At 36.2% G+C, this 15,727-nt stretch overlaps 1 protein-coding gene across 1 annotated transcript in view; it reads left to right on the top strand.

Moving 5' to 3' along the window:
- mthfd1l (methylenetetrahydrofolate dehydrogenase (NADP+ dependent) 1 like) overlaps nucleotides 1-15,727 on the top strand; it is a 46,606-nt gene that overhangs the window by 14,748 nt on the left and 16,131 nt on the right. The window contains exons 15-20 of the mRNA XM_067382995.1: nucleotides 78-152; nucleotides 1,100-1,202; nucleotides 4,503-4,579; nucleotides 5,493-5,633; nucleotides 6,567-6,635; nucleotides 10,165-10,276. Coding sequence (XP_067239096.1) covers nucleotides 78-152; nucleotides 1,100-1,202; nucleotides 4,503-4,579; nucleotides 5,493-5,633; nucleotides 6,567-6,635; nucleotides 10,165-10,276 — 577 coding nt within the window. The remainder of the gene's footprint in view (nucleotides 1-77; nucleotides 153-1,099; nucleotides 1,203-4,502; nucleotides 4,580-5,492; nucleotides 5,634-6,566; nucleotides 6,636-10,164; nucleotides 10,277-15,727) is intronic.

Here is a 15,727-nt window from a genome sequence, read left to right as displayed (position 1 = left end):
TTTCTGGTTCTATTCAGGTCTATAGTTGCCTGTTTATTATTTCCTTTAGCTATAGTTTTTCTTTTTTTGTCCTATAGGCCTTGTACAGCAGGCTAGTGCCATCTGTTAATAGTGTGAGACGCTTCTCTCCAATACAGCTGGCTCGCCTACAGGTGAGTCTGAACGAGATCTTTGTACCTCTGACTTTAACTTTTATTGCTTCATAATACCCTCATCAGTTGACATCGAAGTCACTAGGCCAGTGGTTCTCAATTAAGGGAACAGGAGCTTCAGCAAACCTCCAAGGGGGCCTCGAGATGACTTAAAATGATGTAAAATAAGACAAAACAAGCATTAAAACTAAAACTACTAAAATTTCTATTTAATTCTTATTTTAGTGCATCACCTCAACAACACTGGATAAACATGGATAAATTTGGTATCCTAATATTAAATGTGATTTTTTTTTTTTTTTTTTTTTTTTTTTTTTTTTTTTCTGTGGACATTTTTGTAATGAATTTTCTTTTTCTAGTTATACAAAGTTAAATATTCTATCAGGTTAAAATGGTTAAAAAATGTCTTAGTAAATAGGAACCCTGTAAATATCTGGATGCAGTACATCTGGTAACCAACAGGGGTCCTCATGCAGCTACTGCGAAACTAGTGATTTTTTTTTTTTTTTTTTTCATGAGGCTATAATTTACAGCGAGTCTCAGCACTTCACAAGTTTCAGTTTCTTTTTTTTTTTAAGTAAACAAGTCAAGTGTTGTGTTGTTATGTTGTCTGTGACACAGATAAGCTGAGAAACTCCTCTAAACACAAACTGTTTATGTTTGCTCAGGGACAAGATTGGGTTGACTTACATTTGGAAAGGCAAAGCTGATAAATTTACAGAGACGACCAACGATTTGGAGATAAATCTATTTAAAAAGATAGTCTGAAAGACATTCGTGACCACACTATTTGCCTATTGGGGAAAAATCTCCTGAATCTGAATCAAGGCCAAAACTAACTGCAGTAATAAACTTTTAATAGTAGGTTTGTTTAATGTAAATGATCAGCTTTTTCATCATAGTAATCAATGCACTCGTGTCTGTCTCTTCCTCACTGTTGTTTTCAGCGACTTGGAATAAACAAATCTGACCCCAGTGACCTCACACCACAAGAGGTCAGCGCATTTGTCCGTCTTGACCTTGACCCTGAGAAGGTCACATGGCAGAGAGGTAGGATCCTGTGCAATATGGATTGATTTACTGTTATACATATGGTTTGTTCTTCTGAGAATCCCTCGATGCTTGATGGGTCACAGAAGGATTTAGAGATTGTGTTGAAGGAAATACACTGCATGCTTCAGCTCACTGACTCTGTGTCATGACACAATATGTGGCCATTGGCTGGATTTTACTGCTTTATTACTTTTTGAGTCGGTTACTGAAACACCATTACAAACTGGCCATGTCATTACATCTGCGAGCAGTTTTTGAGAACTAGTCCCCCTTGAACATATGAAGTACTGCATCTACTCTTAACACCTGGAAGGGATGCCAAATGTAGACCTTCTGCATTAGGTTATGACGCAGTGGTCTCTGATAGCTGCGAGCACTGGGGGATGAGATTCAGCTGGATTGGGGTGTTTCCAGTTTCACTCGTGGTCGCCTGGGAACATCTGCAGCCTTTAGCCCTACATTCAGAAGATAGTGCTGCAGTGACTAATGGGATATTTACTCTGTCGGTTCAAAAGTGCACACTAAGATGAGGGGCCTGGAAGATTAAGAACAGCTTTACATCTCTCTCCTGCTGCGAATGCGAAACTGTCTGTGTGTTTGAGAAGATCCGACAATCCTTTCAACTTTCTCTGTGACGTTCATAAATGTAATGTTTAAACCATTAGGGTTTTCCATGTTCATTATGGGAAGATATCATGGTGAATAATGATCCTCGCACTACATCATCATGGGCATCCTTGTTATTAATCAATCTTTAGATTAAATGTTTTGGATGTACTGTATGTTATGCTGTAGTTTATGTACACTGTGTTCTCACAGATAGATGAATTGAAACATATACACAAGAGGAATATGGGAGACAGCCAGAAACGGACTAAACCACTGATGTAATTTTTGTTGCCCGAGACATGTTTAAAATAAGGCTTATAATAATTGTTCTGCGTTTCTATGAGAAAATACCAGAGGGTTTGAATTCTTTCCCCTCCAACTTCTTGGCTCTTTGGGAGTTGTGTTTATGTCTCAAGTCTCATACTGCCCCCTCCTACATTTAGCTTGGCTGCACACAAAAAAAAACAAAAAAAAAAACACAGAAATTCAAAAAGTCTTTGAGGAATGCATGCTTATTGCAAGGTTATGGTTTAGCTTGGCGTCCATCCCTCTGGGTCTCTTTAGGTCATTCGTTTGCTGAGATGTATGAGGCAATCTAATGAATCTCAAAAGTGACAGCCAGATCTGCAAAATCTGTCCAGCTTGCAGCACTTAGCTGAGCTCCCTTATGATGTGGATCTCTCCAGCCATTGTCTTCAAACATAACACTGCTACGTTTGAGCATATAGAAACCAACCAATGTGATGTTATTGCAAAATGTTTAAATCCTGAAATTTTTCAATTGCATTAGATTTAAAATACTTTACACTGTTATCATAAGTAGTTGGGTTAAAGGAGAAATTCAACCAGATATGAGAATTCTATCATTATTCTGTCATATGTTGTTCCAAACCTTTATGACATAAAAGTGTGTTGTGTTGTTTTGGGGGGGGGGAAGACTAAAGTTTGTTTCTCTGAAAATCTTAACATCCATTATGGCTGTCCTTTGCACATTGCCTGGTTCATGAACACATTCTTTTCAGTAAGAGCTTTTCACTTAATCTATTGATCCAGTTCACAAAACGGGTCTGAATGATTTCGGTAAAAAAAAAAAAAAAAAAGGTTCAAAGTCTATTTGTATGGAGGACTAGGAGTGACACTTACAAATAACATGAAGGCATCAACTGAACTGTTCAATAGCAACTCGATTGACATAAATAAACAAAAGTATTTGATCGATCGACAAAGAATAGGAATTGGCAAATGTTTCTTTTCATGTACAATTTAAATGTGCTCTTCTAAATAAGATTTATTAATTTACTATTTTATTTAACTACATTTTAAAACGAAAGAAAATAGAAAAATTTAAATAAAACAATTTAAATGTCTATTAATTTATCAATTTAAGGTGAGACACTAAAGGCAGAAACACTGTTTATTTCATGCATCTGTCAGTTTTGAGATTTTGGGCTTTTTGGCTTTTTATGAAGTGTTTTTTCAGACTAGTGAAATCTCCACTTAAGCAGCACTTAAATAAACCAAACTTTACAGTTTTATTCATATTTATATTCTGAAGGTTTTTACAGAGGGGTTTGTTCATATATAATTTGACTAATTTTATACAATTTTATTCCTAAAAAAAAATGGTGATTTTTTTTTTTTTTTTTTTTTTTTTCTGGCTGTTGACAGTATTTTTTGATTTGTGATAAAGAGAAATCATAATAACTTTAACTCTAATATGTCATTAAGTTGAAACAAGAATTTGAACCTGGCTTTATCCAATGTTCAGAAATTTGTTTTTGAAATGTATGCAAATTAGTGCATATTTAATTAGACAATGGCTCATTTGCATATTTAAACATTTCAGAAAACTTGTAATATAAAAAATGTTCTTAATCTAATCAATTAAAGGTGCTCTAAGCGATCCTGGGCGGAGTAACTTCCTGTTGACGTTTGAAGTGTTGTCAAACAAAACAGAGGCTAGTCATGAATATGCATTTAAAATCATTCTTGTCGGTTATTGGTTGGAGCATGTTTATTATGATTTGTGGTCCAGGCTGCACCAGTTTGTTTTTATTGCCGTTTTTGGAGCTTGTGGCGACTACACTTTTTTTTTTTTTTTTTTTTTTTTTTTTACAGTGTATTCAGGGGACAAGCAGCTAGCGGATAGTGAGGAGATGTTTGCTGCATGTGCAAATTTTTTTGCCTAAAAACGCGTGACATTGCTTAGAGCACCTTTTAACTGGAGAAGTATGGTGATATTTACTAGTTAAATTATTTTAATTCTATTCACCTGCGATGTCTTGCCGTAAAGATGTTTAAATTAATTAATTGATAACTTATTCCTTCTGTCACTCTTAGTCCTCTGTATATTTGAGGTGAAGATAATCAGTAAATAGTAACATAAATCCTGCTGCTTCAGGCAACTTGGAATATAGTGCACAGTCATGTTGACTACTTTTATGGCGCTTTTACAGTCCTTAATGTCCTTTTTGATGCATTAAAGTTTCAATCACCGTTCATTATAATTGCGTGGGAATGAGTGACCAGTACATCCTTAATTTTTCCTTTTTGCATGAGAATTACATGAGAATGAGTAATGGTCACACCATTTTTCGTGTGAACTATCCTAAGGTAGAAATGCAGGCTTTTGGTTCCTTTTTTTTTCTTCATTCTAATTTCAAAACATTGTTTTCCTGTTTCCAACAGTTGTTGATACCAATGACCGATTTCTACGTAAGATCACTGTTGGCCAAGCCAACACAGAAAAAGGCCATGCTCGCCAGGTACGTGCTTCATACTTCTGATTCAGTTAACCAACAGTTAAAGGTGATGCATAATAGTTTGTCACCTTTCCTCAGTGATTATTTGCCTCCCGTTGCTCTAAATCTCTTTCTCCTATCCCTTTTATGTATATTTCCCTTAACTGGAATCGAAGTCCTGCAGTTTGTCAACTGCTGTCAGAAATAATGACTTTTAAACCAAATCAGGCAGATAACGGCGTGCTCTTCAATGGGAAACAATCTAAGAATAAGCAAATGTTTTAGAAAAGGTGTTATTGCGCACATAGCAAACCCTCTGAGCTGGCCAAGAATTTGCTTACATTCGTCTCCCTCCCACTGTACCAAAACCACTAAAATGTGCACTACAGCAAAGCACTTTTGTTCTTGAGAGACATACTGTATACTATGTGTGTGTTTTGGACAGACAGCAAGTGTGTGTGTGTGTGTGCTTGAAATTGAAAACAAATGCACTTAAGCATGTTACTCAGGCTTTGCAAACATTGACTCAGATCACCTCAGCAACTAGGGTGCTGTAAATGGACTTAAATGGCAAGTAATGATGACACAAGTGGTGTGTGTAGAGCGGGCCATCTCTCCTGATAAGGCATCTGGCCACCACTCCTCTGCTCCCAGCTGTTTTATTGGGGGAGTATTTATTAGCTGAGAGTTAAACCAGGACAGCTCGGTTTTAGTCCAGCTGGGGTTGTCTTGGACACATGTGGGAGCAGTTTACTGTATGTGATAAAGAACCACACTTGGCAGATGTTGCGTGTGTGTGTGTGTGTGTGTGTGTGTGTGTGTGTGTTTCTCTCTGACAAATCTCTCCACTGTCTATATCCTGACCATTCATTTTGATGTAAATTACCTAAATTTGTGTGCTGGTCAGTATGTGATCTTTCCCCTCTCATTCTTACAGACCCAGTTTGATATTGCGGTGGCCAGCGAGATCATGGCTATCCTTGCTCTGACAGATGGATTGGCTGACATGCGGGCCAGACTGGGGCGTATGGTTGTGGGCAGCAGCCGAAGCAACCAGCCGATCACTGCAGATGACTTGGTGTGTGTGTGAGAGAGAGCACTTGAGCAGAGTTGTCTGTGGAGTGACTGTTAATTACATGATAATTTTATATAGATAGATAGATCGTGTTTTTTTATAACCTGTGATACTTTTTTTCAGGATTCTTTGATGAATAAAAAATTTAAAAAGAACATTTATTTAAAAAAAATACACTACCATTAAAAATGTGGGGTCAGTATTTTATTTTATTTTTTTCTGAAAGAAATTAATACTTTTATTCAGCAAGGATGTGTTAAATTGATAAAAATTTAGAGTAAATATTAGATTAGATATTAGATTAGATATTATATATTGTTAGAAAAGATTTCTGTTTTGAATAAATGCTGTTCTTTTTAACTTTTTATTCATCAATAAATCCTGAAAAAATATTAAGCAGCACAACTGTTTCCAACAAATCAACATATTAGAATGATTTCTGAAGTATCATGTGACACTGAAGACTGAAGTAATGGCTGATTAAAGTTAAGCTTTGCATCACAGAAATAAGTATAGTACACCATTATTTTAAATAATATAAATATAAGTAATAATATTTCACAATATTACTGTTTTTTTTGTTTGTTTGTTTGTTTTTTTTCTTTCTGTATTTCTGTTCAAGTAAAGGCAGGCTTGATGAGCATAATAGACTTCTTTCAAAACATTCAAAATAGTAATGTCCAAACTTTTGACTGGTACTGTATGTATGTATGGGTTCCAAAAAACAGCAGTGTGATTTGACTCAATTGCGTAATTCTAACCCTATGTAGTGTTTGCTTAATTCTAAGTTAAATGTGAATAAAGTGTATTTAAACTTGCCCTGTTTTATTCACATCGCTTAGTTTTAGTCGTTAATCGTAAATCGTGAGCCCTACCATAGAGACATTCGGCAACTGCTATATATTTTGACATTTCTTTGCTCTCTGGTTCTCTCAGGGTGTAACCGGGGCTTTGGCAGTCCTCATGAAAGATGCTATCAAACCTACACTGATGCAGACACTGGAGGTGAGACCTCTTCCCTGTTCCTGTACCCCAAACACTCAGTATCTTTTACACAGTCACTCGCTTGTGTATTATGTTTCTTATTCTGTCTCCCACACACATGCACACATAACGGTCCTATCTTGATGGAAACTCCCAAACTTGATACTCTCAGCGTTGGTGAAGTGATAGGATATTAGAGGCATGACACAGAAAACACACACTCCTACAGTAACACAAGCACATCTGGTTTTAGTTCTGGCTCAGTGGGAGTGTGTCTCTGTCTTTGACTATCAAACCCTGAACACCACGACAAGACTGGAAATGAGAAATATACAGTGGTGAAAAGCCTGATTGTTGGAATGCCTTTCATCTTTATGGCTTTTAAACATGCTAATGACTAGTGATTGATGTTTGGTGTGTACGGGCGTATGTTTTTGCGTGTGAGATGCATAGAAGTTGCATGTTTGTAGAGAGAGCCACAGATTTGCTTTGTGAAACCTTTCCTGCCTGGTTTCCTGTTTCTTCTGTGAAGAGGAATCGTATCAGAATGAACCAGGCAGCAAAGGGTTGTGGGAATATTACATGGGGCTATAATGTCCCTGCTGGGATTGGGATGTATGCAAGTATGTGTGCGAACGAGTGAGAGAGGAAGCGTGTGAATGACTGAACAAGAGGATATCCATGTGTTCACAGATCTAACTAATCCCATTTGATTGAGAGTAGACAAAAGATGTGAGATTTGTAGAGAGTGTTAGGAGAAAATATGTCTCTGATGGAATGATGTTAACTGATTTTGTGTCTACGGTGTTAGCTGCAGTTTATGGACAAAATTATCCATAGCTAAATCTGACAACCTCCCTTTTGGGACGTTAAAGTACGGTCCTAATCAGTTTTGCCTGGCCAAGTAAACCATTTGTCAATCGATTTAAAAAAAAAAAAAAAAAAAAAAAAAAAAAAAAAAATGAACTAATTAATCACATTTTTTCTGCATTCAAACACTGGAGTTTAATATTTTTATATTATAATAATTTCACAGTTACACTCCAAATTAATGTAGAAACAACTAAGACATTATATTTCAAAAAAAAAAAAAAAAATGATTGAAGGCCAGAATCACTGATATTAATACTGGTACTGATGTCTCTGAAATAGATTTTTTTTTTTTTTTTTTGCTTTAATTGTAGACATTCAACATTACAGTATAACTGAAAGCTATCAATTCATTAGGCTTTTAAAAAAAAATAACTTTTATTTTAAGTGAACTTAAAACAATCTTCACATAAACCCAATATAATAAATTGAATATTTACCTGTGGCCTTTCTACCTGTCTAACAGGTAGGAAATATACAGAAATTGAAAAAATGTATAAAAAAACTTTAACATAAATTATAAATTAAATGAAGATTAATAAAGCAAAAATTTTCTGTTACCTTTGTTCTTTAATTAATGACAAACATCACAGCAACTGGTTTATTAGGCTGCTGCTGCTGCTGAACATGACTTTGTACTTTCTCACAACTCACTTAAGACTGCTCTTATGAGGACACTCGACAAAACGGACATTTTGGCAAAATTCCTTTTTATTTCTGGTTCAAGCACAAAAGAACTCAATACTGGCAAGCGTCTTACTGTGAACGAGTTGTCAATGTGTCACACAGACACGACATTCACAGAGACTGCATTCTCGTTTGTCTTGTGGCGCTTGAATGGTTTAAAAGCATTTGCTTGAATAAGAGTGATCATATAATGTAACGTTAGCTAAGTTATGATGGAGAAAACGGATGCTGTGTTAATTGCATTAAATAGTTTTAACGTGTTAAACTGAAAAAAATTATCGCCTCCGTCAACATGCTAAATTTGACACCACTAAATATAAATATATATGATCAAAAGTGACAGTAAAGACATTTAAATTCTCAAATGTATCAAAAATATTAAGCAGTACAACGGTTTTCAACACTGATACTAATAAGAAATGTTTCTCAATCAATAAAAAAAAAAGAAATAATTTACAGTCCATAACTACACAATCAGTACAAACATCAAAATACGGTGATCATTTTGCCTATTAAATAAGCATAACCAACTTGTTCCCACCTGCTGTGCTCTCTCAGTTGGTTTTTCCTGTTTTCTAACTTTCCTGGCTTGGCTTGGCTTGTTAAATATCACCTCTTTTCCACCCTCACAGGGCAAAGGGCTCCAATCTTTCCCTTTCCAGTTTTTTGATATTTATTCTGTAAAACGTTTCCAGAGGAGAGTTCATTGGAAAACCATACACTCTCTTTCCATTCACAGTCACACACAAAGACCATCACTCGTTCTTTCACTTTGACTTGTTGACAAGCTGCCAGGAATGTGCACTTTGCGGGCAAACTCGTTGCCGTGAATTGATTTGTTGAATTGTTTTGCAGATGGTTACTGATTGACTTTATCAGTACTGATTGGTTTGGTCCGAAATGTTTTAAAACCTGTGAATCGTATTTATAATGAGCCATGTATTGTCAAAATCGACCTACAGTTGATGTTTATTACATTTCATCACTTTTATATGAGGGCTCAGTAGGTGCCATTCTGAAATGCACTGTGGATACACATGACATTCTACTCTTTTGTCCAAAAACAACTTGAAATAAAATGGTGATAGTAGAAAATGTAACTCTTACGATGTTGACTCCTGCAAACTAAATATCAATATGTTTTGTGCCCTCTTGTTTCTGAAAATGCCTTTTTAATAATGAATCAAATAAATCATGAAAATGTTTTTTGAACAATTTATTGAAGTGAACCAAATCATTTTGATTAAATTAATCAACTCAAGGCTCTGGCAGGCTTGCTTTAGTGCTAATAAGGTAATGTCGCAAAATCAACTTGGTTCACTTACCTCACTTGACTCGTCTTTTGGCTAATGTAGAATATTTTGTAATGTTTATATCAGCACCTGCAGGAGCAGTGGAAGGAGGATGCTGTGATGCAATGATAAAAGTTTATATAAATAAAGGAAGGTTGCCTCTCCATTGATGGAGAGCTTATTTTTTTCAACCTTCCATCCTTTTCCTGAATTTAAATGACTTCACTATCACTCCATTCTTTGTTTTGCATGTTCTCCCTTTCCATCTTCCTGCAATCTCTCTTTCCTGTCCCTTCAGCTGTCAGTATATGTGGTGTCGCTTTCCAGTGTTTGGGAAGTTACAGAGGACCTCCAGGTCATCAGTTCAATCCCCACATTTTCACTGAGGTTTAAGTGCTTGATGATGATGATGATGATGATGATGAAACTTTCTTTCAGAATGTTTAAATTTTATTGTAGCTGAAGATAAAATGGCAGTAACATACAAGCTCATCCAGGTTTATGCAAAAAACTCAGATGTGTGACCACTTAAACAGCTTGTATTGTCAGTAACCTGCTCTTAACTGACAATTTGTACAGTTATTTTCAGGTAATCTTGAGGCGCAGTGTCAGTCATGAACTCTTCAGGTGCTAATGTGTGATATTTTGAAATGCAGGTCTGGCTTGGTTTGCACTGATATTGTTGGTCTTTGTCATTTCAGGGCACTCCAGTGTTTGTGCATGCTGGACCTTTTGCTAACATCGCCCATGGAAACTCCTCTGTCTTGGCAGACAAGCTGGCTCTTAAACTAGTTGGAGAAGAGGGCTATGTTGGTGGGTGCCACACACAAACAAACACATTCAGTCGCACATCTACTTTTTATAGTCGCATGCTTTCATTGACCAGAGACAAAGGCTGTGCTGGGGGTAAATTAAAACAACAACAGAGATGTTTTCTGGTTCAAACCAGACTCCAGCTCATGAGTGGTCACACATGCTCATTGGCCTCTACAGCTTAAATAAAATCACAAAGAAAAACTGGTGTTGTGCAAAATTTGATAACCCTACAGAATCCTATCATCCTTATCAACCAACAATTGATAAATAATATAAATAAACACAATTAAAGGGATTTGACATATAACAGGTCATCATGCTACAAGAATATCCGTTTCAGAACTGAAAACTTCCTTGTAAGTCCAAAAACAGCTTTTATTGAAACCAAGCCCAGATTACGACTCGTTATGGAATGTGCCTCTTTATTAAATCATGTAGAGGTGAAAGACCACCTCTGCAGAAGATCAATGCTTATTTCTACATCGTTACCACTGTAGCCCCAACCACTGATTCGAGCACAACAAGTAGTTGTAGGTAAATAACAGACGTGATGCTAACACTGGATCGAGCAACTAAGCGATAAACTTGTCTTTGAAGAGTGCAAAATGTTGTGAAGTGCCAGGTTGTGGGAAAACACAGTAGCTGCATTGGATATGCAGAGAGCCTGAAATAAAAATAAATAAATAAAAAAACGATGCTCTGCCTTCTATATTGGATCTGACAGGAACGGCGCTTATGTGAGTAAAAAAGTTTTTACTGTGTCACTATTGCTTTGTTACAGATCGTTTGATATGTATACATAAATGACCAGTGATTTCTATTATGTAATGATTCATGTAGGCCTAGAGTCAGATGTTTTTGTCTCAAAATCGTTTATTTTCAGTAAATCAAACCAGTGACTAAATGGTTAACTTCACATCGTTTCTCTTAGTAGGATGAAAATAATCTGTTATTTAAACTGTGATTAAATTACATATAGAAAGCGTTCAAAGAACGCTCCCACAATCGCTGGAACTGTCAATCAAACAGCACTAGTGTTCTGGACTCTTGCCAAAACTCCCGTTACAATCAACGAATCTCTTATTTACGTTGTGTTTGCACTGTTAGTTATGATGAAAGCATTCGTTAGTGTGCAGAAATTGAGTTATTATGACAGGGATCACTGCATTCATGCACTCAACATGATCAGCTACATGCTCATCGCCGCAACCTTTCATGCCACGATCTAAATATAATGCTATAATCAACACTTTTCATGATTAGTAAACCTTGAGAACTGTAATAGTAAAAACGTGCTAAAAGTTTGAGAGAATTCCACATGTAATACCCCCCAACCCCCCCCCCCCCCCCCCCCCCATATCCGTATTCCATTTTTTTCCATTTCCATGTGCAAAGATGTTATCCAGTCGTAGCAGTGGTCTTTTACACTGAAGTCTTACAGCAGACACGCCACTTAAAACAGTGTTCAAATAGGATTAAAATCAGGGTAGGAAAAAATGCAGTATAATTTCTAAATTATGACAATGTTTTGATCAATTTTTTTTTACCTATTTAATATTAAGTGCACCCCAGGAAACATTATAAGATAATAAAATAATGCAGTGCATGACCCCTTTAAATGTAATTACATAATACATAGTAGTGTACATGTCATTTTAAATATTAAATAATATATAAAACAGTTCAAAAGATTTTTTTTAAACCTGTGTTATGTCTCTTATGTTAATCAAGGCTGCATTTATTTGGTCAAAAATAGAGTAAAACAGTAATATTATTACAATTTAATATAACTGTTTTCTATTTTAATACATTTTAATATGTATTTTATTCCTGTGATGGACAAGCAAAATTTTCAGCAGCCATTACCCAGTCTCCAGTGTCATCGAATCATGCTGATTCGATGCTCAAAAAAACATTTCTTTATTATCAATGTTGAATCAACAGTTGTGCTGCTTAATATTTTTGTGAAAACCATGATTTTTTTTACAGGAATCTTTGATTAATAGAAAGTACAAAAGAAATGCATTTATTTGAAATAAATATCTTTTGTAACATTAGAAATGACTTTACTGTCACTTGATCATTTTAAAACTTCTTTGCTGAAATAAAAGTATTAATTTCCTAAAAAAAGTCTTAACCCAAACATTTTAATGGTAGTGTATAAGTTTACAGACTTACGCATGTAACTTGCATTAGTGTATCTTTTAGACTTGAAGGCTAATCAGTTAATGTTATTTTAAGTGGTATGTCTAAGTGGCTAATTGGCTAGTGGCATATCTTGTGGTTATGCTAAACTATGGGGAAAAAAACAAAAAAAGTTGAACTTAATTTTTTAGCTTTGGTTATATAATATGTGATAATTTAAAATGCGTTAATTGACCATCTCTACGTTGTTATGTTGATAATTAATAATTAATTTATATAATAATTAATAACCATTTCTACAAGTATATAGAATTTGGAAGGCCCCAGAAGAATGTTTCTTTTTTGTTTGTTTTTTTAAAGCTGAATCCAACTAATCCTCTGTGTCGGCACACCTGAATATACATGCCAGCCACACACACACACACACACACACACACACACACACACACACACACACACACACACACACACACACACACTTACTTTATCTTGCCATCTTTCCTTCACTTTATCACTTCCTTTCTCCATTTCTCTCTCATTCCTTTGCTCCTCTCTATCCTTTTTATTCTCTATCCCTCCCTTCCCTGCTCAATGACATGCCCCAGACACTAAAAGAATGCTGGGAATGGCAGAGGCCCTGTGGTCCATGCTAAGAGCAGTGTAAGCTTCACCCCTTCATTTAAGGATAGGCTGAAGTGTGTGAGCCCAATGAAAACACTGCCTACAAAACTGGCCAAGAGCTGTGTTGAGTTACAGTCTCTGGAATTTGAGATACTTTTTCTGCCAGCGTGCAAATAGTAAATTCTTTCGAAAGGGACTTTTAGGGCTGCTCGATTAATCGAAATACAGAAACCGAAATTGTGAATCTGGCTTAGTGTGACTACCAAATTGCAAAGGCTTGATTAAACAAATATATGTGCTGTGTGTTTCAGAGTAAAGCACGGCACTGTGTGCTTACATGCATGCAGTGTTTTCAGTATCTCAGTGCGGCTTGGTTCACATTAAAGGGTTAGTTCACCCAAAAATGAAAATTCTGTCATTAATTACTCGCCATCAAGCCGTCCCACACCCGTAAGACCTGAACACAAATTAAGATATTTTTGTTGAAATCTGATGACTCAGTGAGGCCTCCATAGGGAGCAATGACATTTCCTCTCTCAAGATCCATTAATGTACTAAAAACATATTAGAATCAGTTCATGTGAGTACAGTGGTTCAATATTAAAATAATAAAGCAACGAGAATATTTTTGTGTGCCAAAAAAATTATATAATGAATTATTTAGTGATGGCTGATTTCAAAACACTGCTTCAGGAAGCTTCGGAGCATAATGAATCAGCATATTGAATCATGATTCAGATCGCGGGTCAAACCGCCAAACTGCTAAAATCATGCGACTTTGGCGCTCCAAACAGCTGATTCGACACGCTGATTCATTATGCTCCGAAGCTTCCTGAAGCAGTGTTTTGAAATCGACACACCAATTTCAAAACAAACAAAAATTGTATTTTTTGACGCACCAAAAATATTCTCGTTGCTTTATAATATTAATATTCAACCACTGTACTCACATGAACTGATATAGATATGTTTTTAGTACCTTTATGGATCATGAGAGAGGAAATGTCATTGCACCCTATGCAGGCCTCATGGAGACATTGGATTTCAACAGAAATATCTTAATTTGTGTTCCGAAGATTAACGAAGGTCTTATGGGTGTGGAACGGCATGAGGGTGAGTAATAAATGACAGAATTTAAAGGATTAGTCCACTTTCAAATAAAATTTTCCTGATAATTTACTCACCCCCATGTCATCCAAGATGTCCATGTCCAGCTTCAAAGGGCTTTAAACAATCGTTCAACTTACGGAACGAATGCGGCACCAGTTTTGTTTTTTCCGTAAGAAGAATAGGGAAGGCTTAGGACATACAGAGTAAGCTTTTTGAAGAATACGGAAAGCGGAAGCACGTGCAAGGCGATCATCTGTTTATATAAAGCATATACAGTTGTATTTTTTTTTTTTTTTTTTTTTTAGAAAATGACCGATTGTTTCGCTAGATAAAACCCTTATTCCTCGTCTGGTATCATTTAAAGCCCTTTGAAGCTGCACTGAAACTGTAATTTTGACCTTCAACTGTTTGGAGGCCATTGAATTCCACTATACTATAAGGAGAATAATCCTGGAATGTTTTCATCAAAAACCTTAATTTCTCTTCGACTGAAGAAAGAAAGACATAAACATCTTGGATGACATGGGGGTGAGTAAATTATCAGGAAATTTTTATTTGAAAGTGGACTAATCCTTTAAATGTTGCTCCACATGAACTCCATCTCTGCATCTGCTCTAAGTTTTGGTCACTTTTAACTATTTAAATTTTTATCTTTAAAATTTAGATTCCTCATAAATCGTGCAACCCTAGTTGTTTTTATAGAGCCCACACCCCAACCCCTGGAGGACAGTTAAAAAAAAAATAATAATAATTGTTTGATTTACTGTATTGCAAAAGACTAGGAACTAGGACCTCTCTCTTGTTCTTACATTCAAAGAAGTCCATATGGACTTGGAGTGTCAGCTTCAACAAACAGCAGGAATGCTGTTGACTTTTGCAAAATGTTAGTGAAGGAGGGGGACGTGTGTATGCGTTACCTGAAGCCAAGGTATGTGTGGTATGTAGTGTTTTTGCTGTGGGTGAGAGGGAGGACGTTCCCTATCAGCTGATTATACACAACAGATCCGCTTCACAGGAAAACCAATGCAGTGCTCAAGAATACCAGAACTGCATGGTAGTAACCTTTAGTCTACCCAAACTAAACTGATTGCACTCAGGCCTCAGACTGATAGATGTGCTGATAATTCCGAATTCTCTGAAAGCTCCCGAAGGGCGATAACATACTCCCCACCTCACATTCTCTCTCAGACCAGACAGCTGTAAATCTGTGCTTGACTGGTGTGTGGATGACACAAGGCCTGGTGATGTACACTCATTTATAGGGAGTTTCATATAGGAGGTGGTTTGCTTTCTTACAGCACCTGGCCTTCCCAAGGTCATGAGCACAGCCTCCAGGATAACGCTCCAGGATAAGCCATGTAGGGTACTTTTACGATAGATGGATGCGCTTTTTTTTTTTTGCTTCAAATTGCCCCCCATTCACTGCCATTATATAGCTTGGTAGAGCCAGGATATTTTTAAATATATCTTTGTAGTATTCGTCTGAAAGAAGAAAGTAATTTACACCTTGAATGGTTTGAGAGTGAGTAAATCATGGGGTCATTTTCATTTTTGGGTGAACTATCCCTTTAG

Source organism: Chanodichthys erythropterus, chromosome 4, assembly GCF_024489055.1.
Source record: "Chanodichthys erythropterus isolate Z2021 chromosome 4, ASM2448905v1, whole genome shotgun sequence".
In the NCBI taxonomy this organism is placed as follows: domain Eukaryota; kingdom Metazoa; phylum Chordata; class Actinopteri; order Cypriniformes; family Xenocyprididae; genus Chanodichthys; species Chanodichthys erythropterus.
Note: the sequence above shows the minus strand (reverse complement) of the source record. Positions and strands in the feature narration are given on the sequence as shown.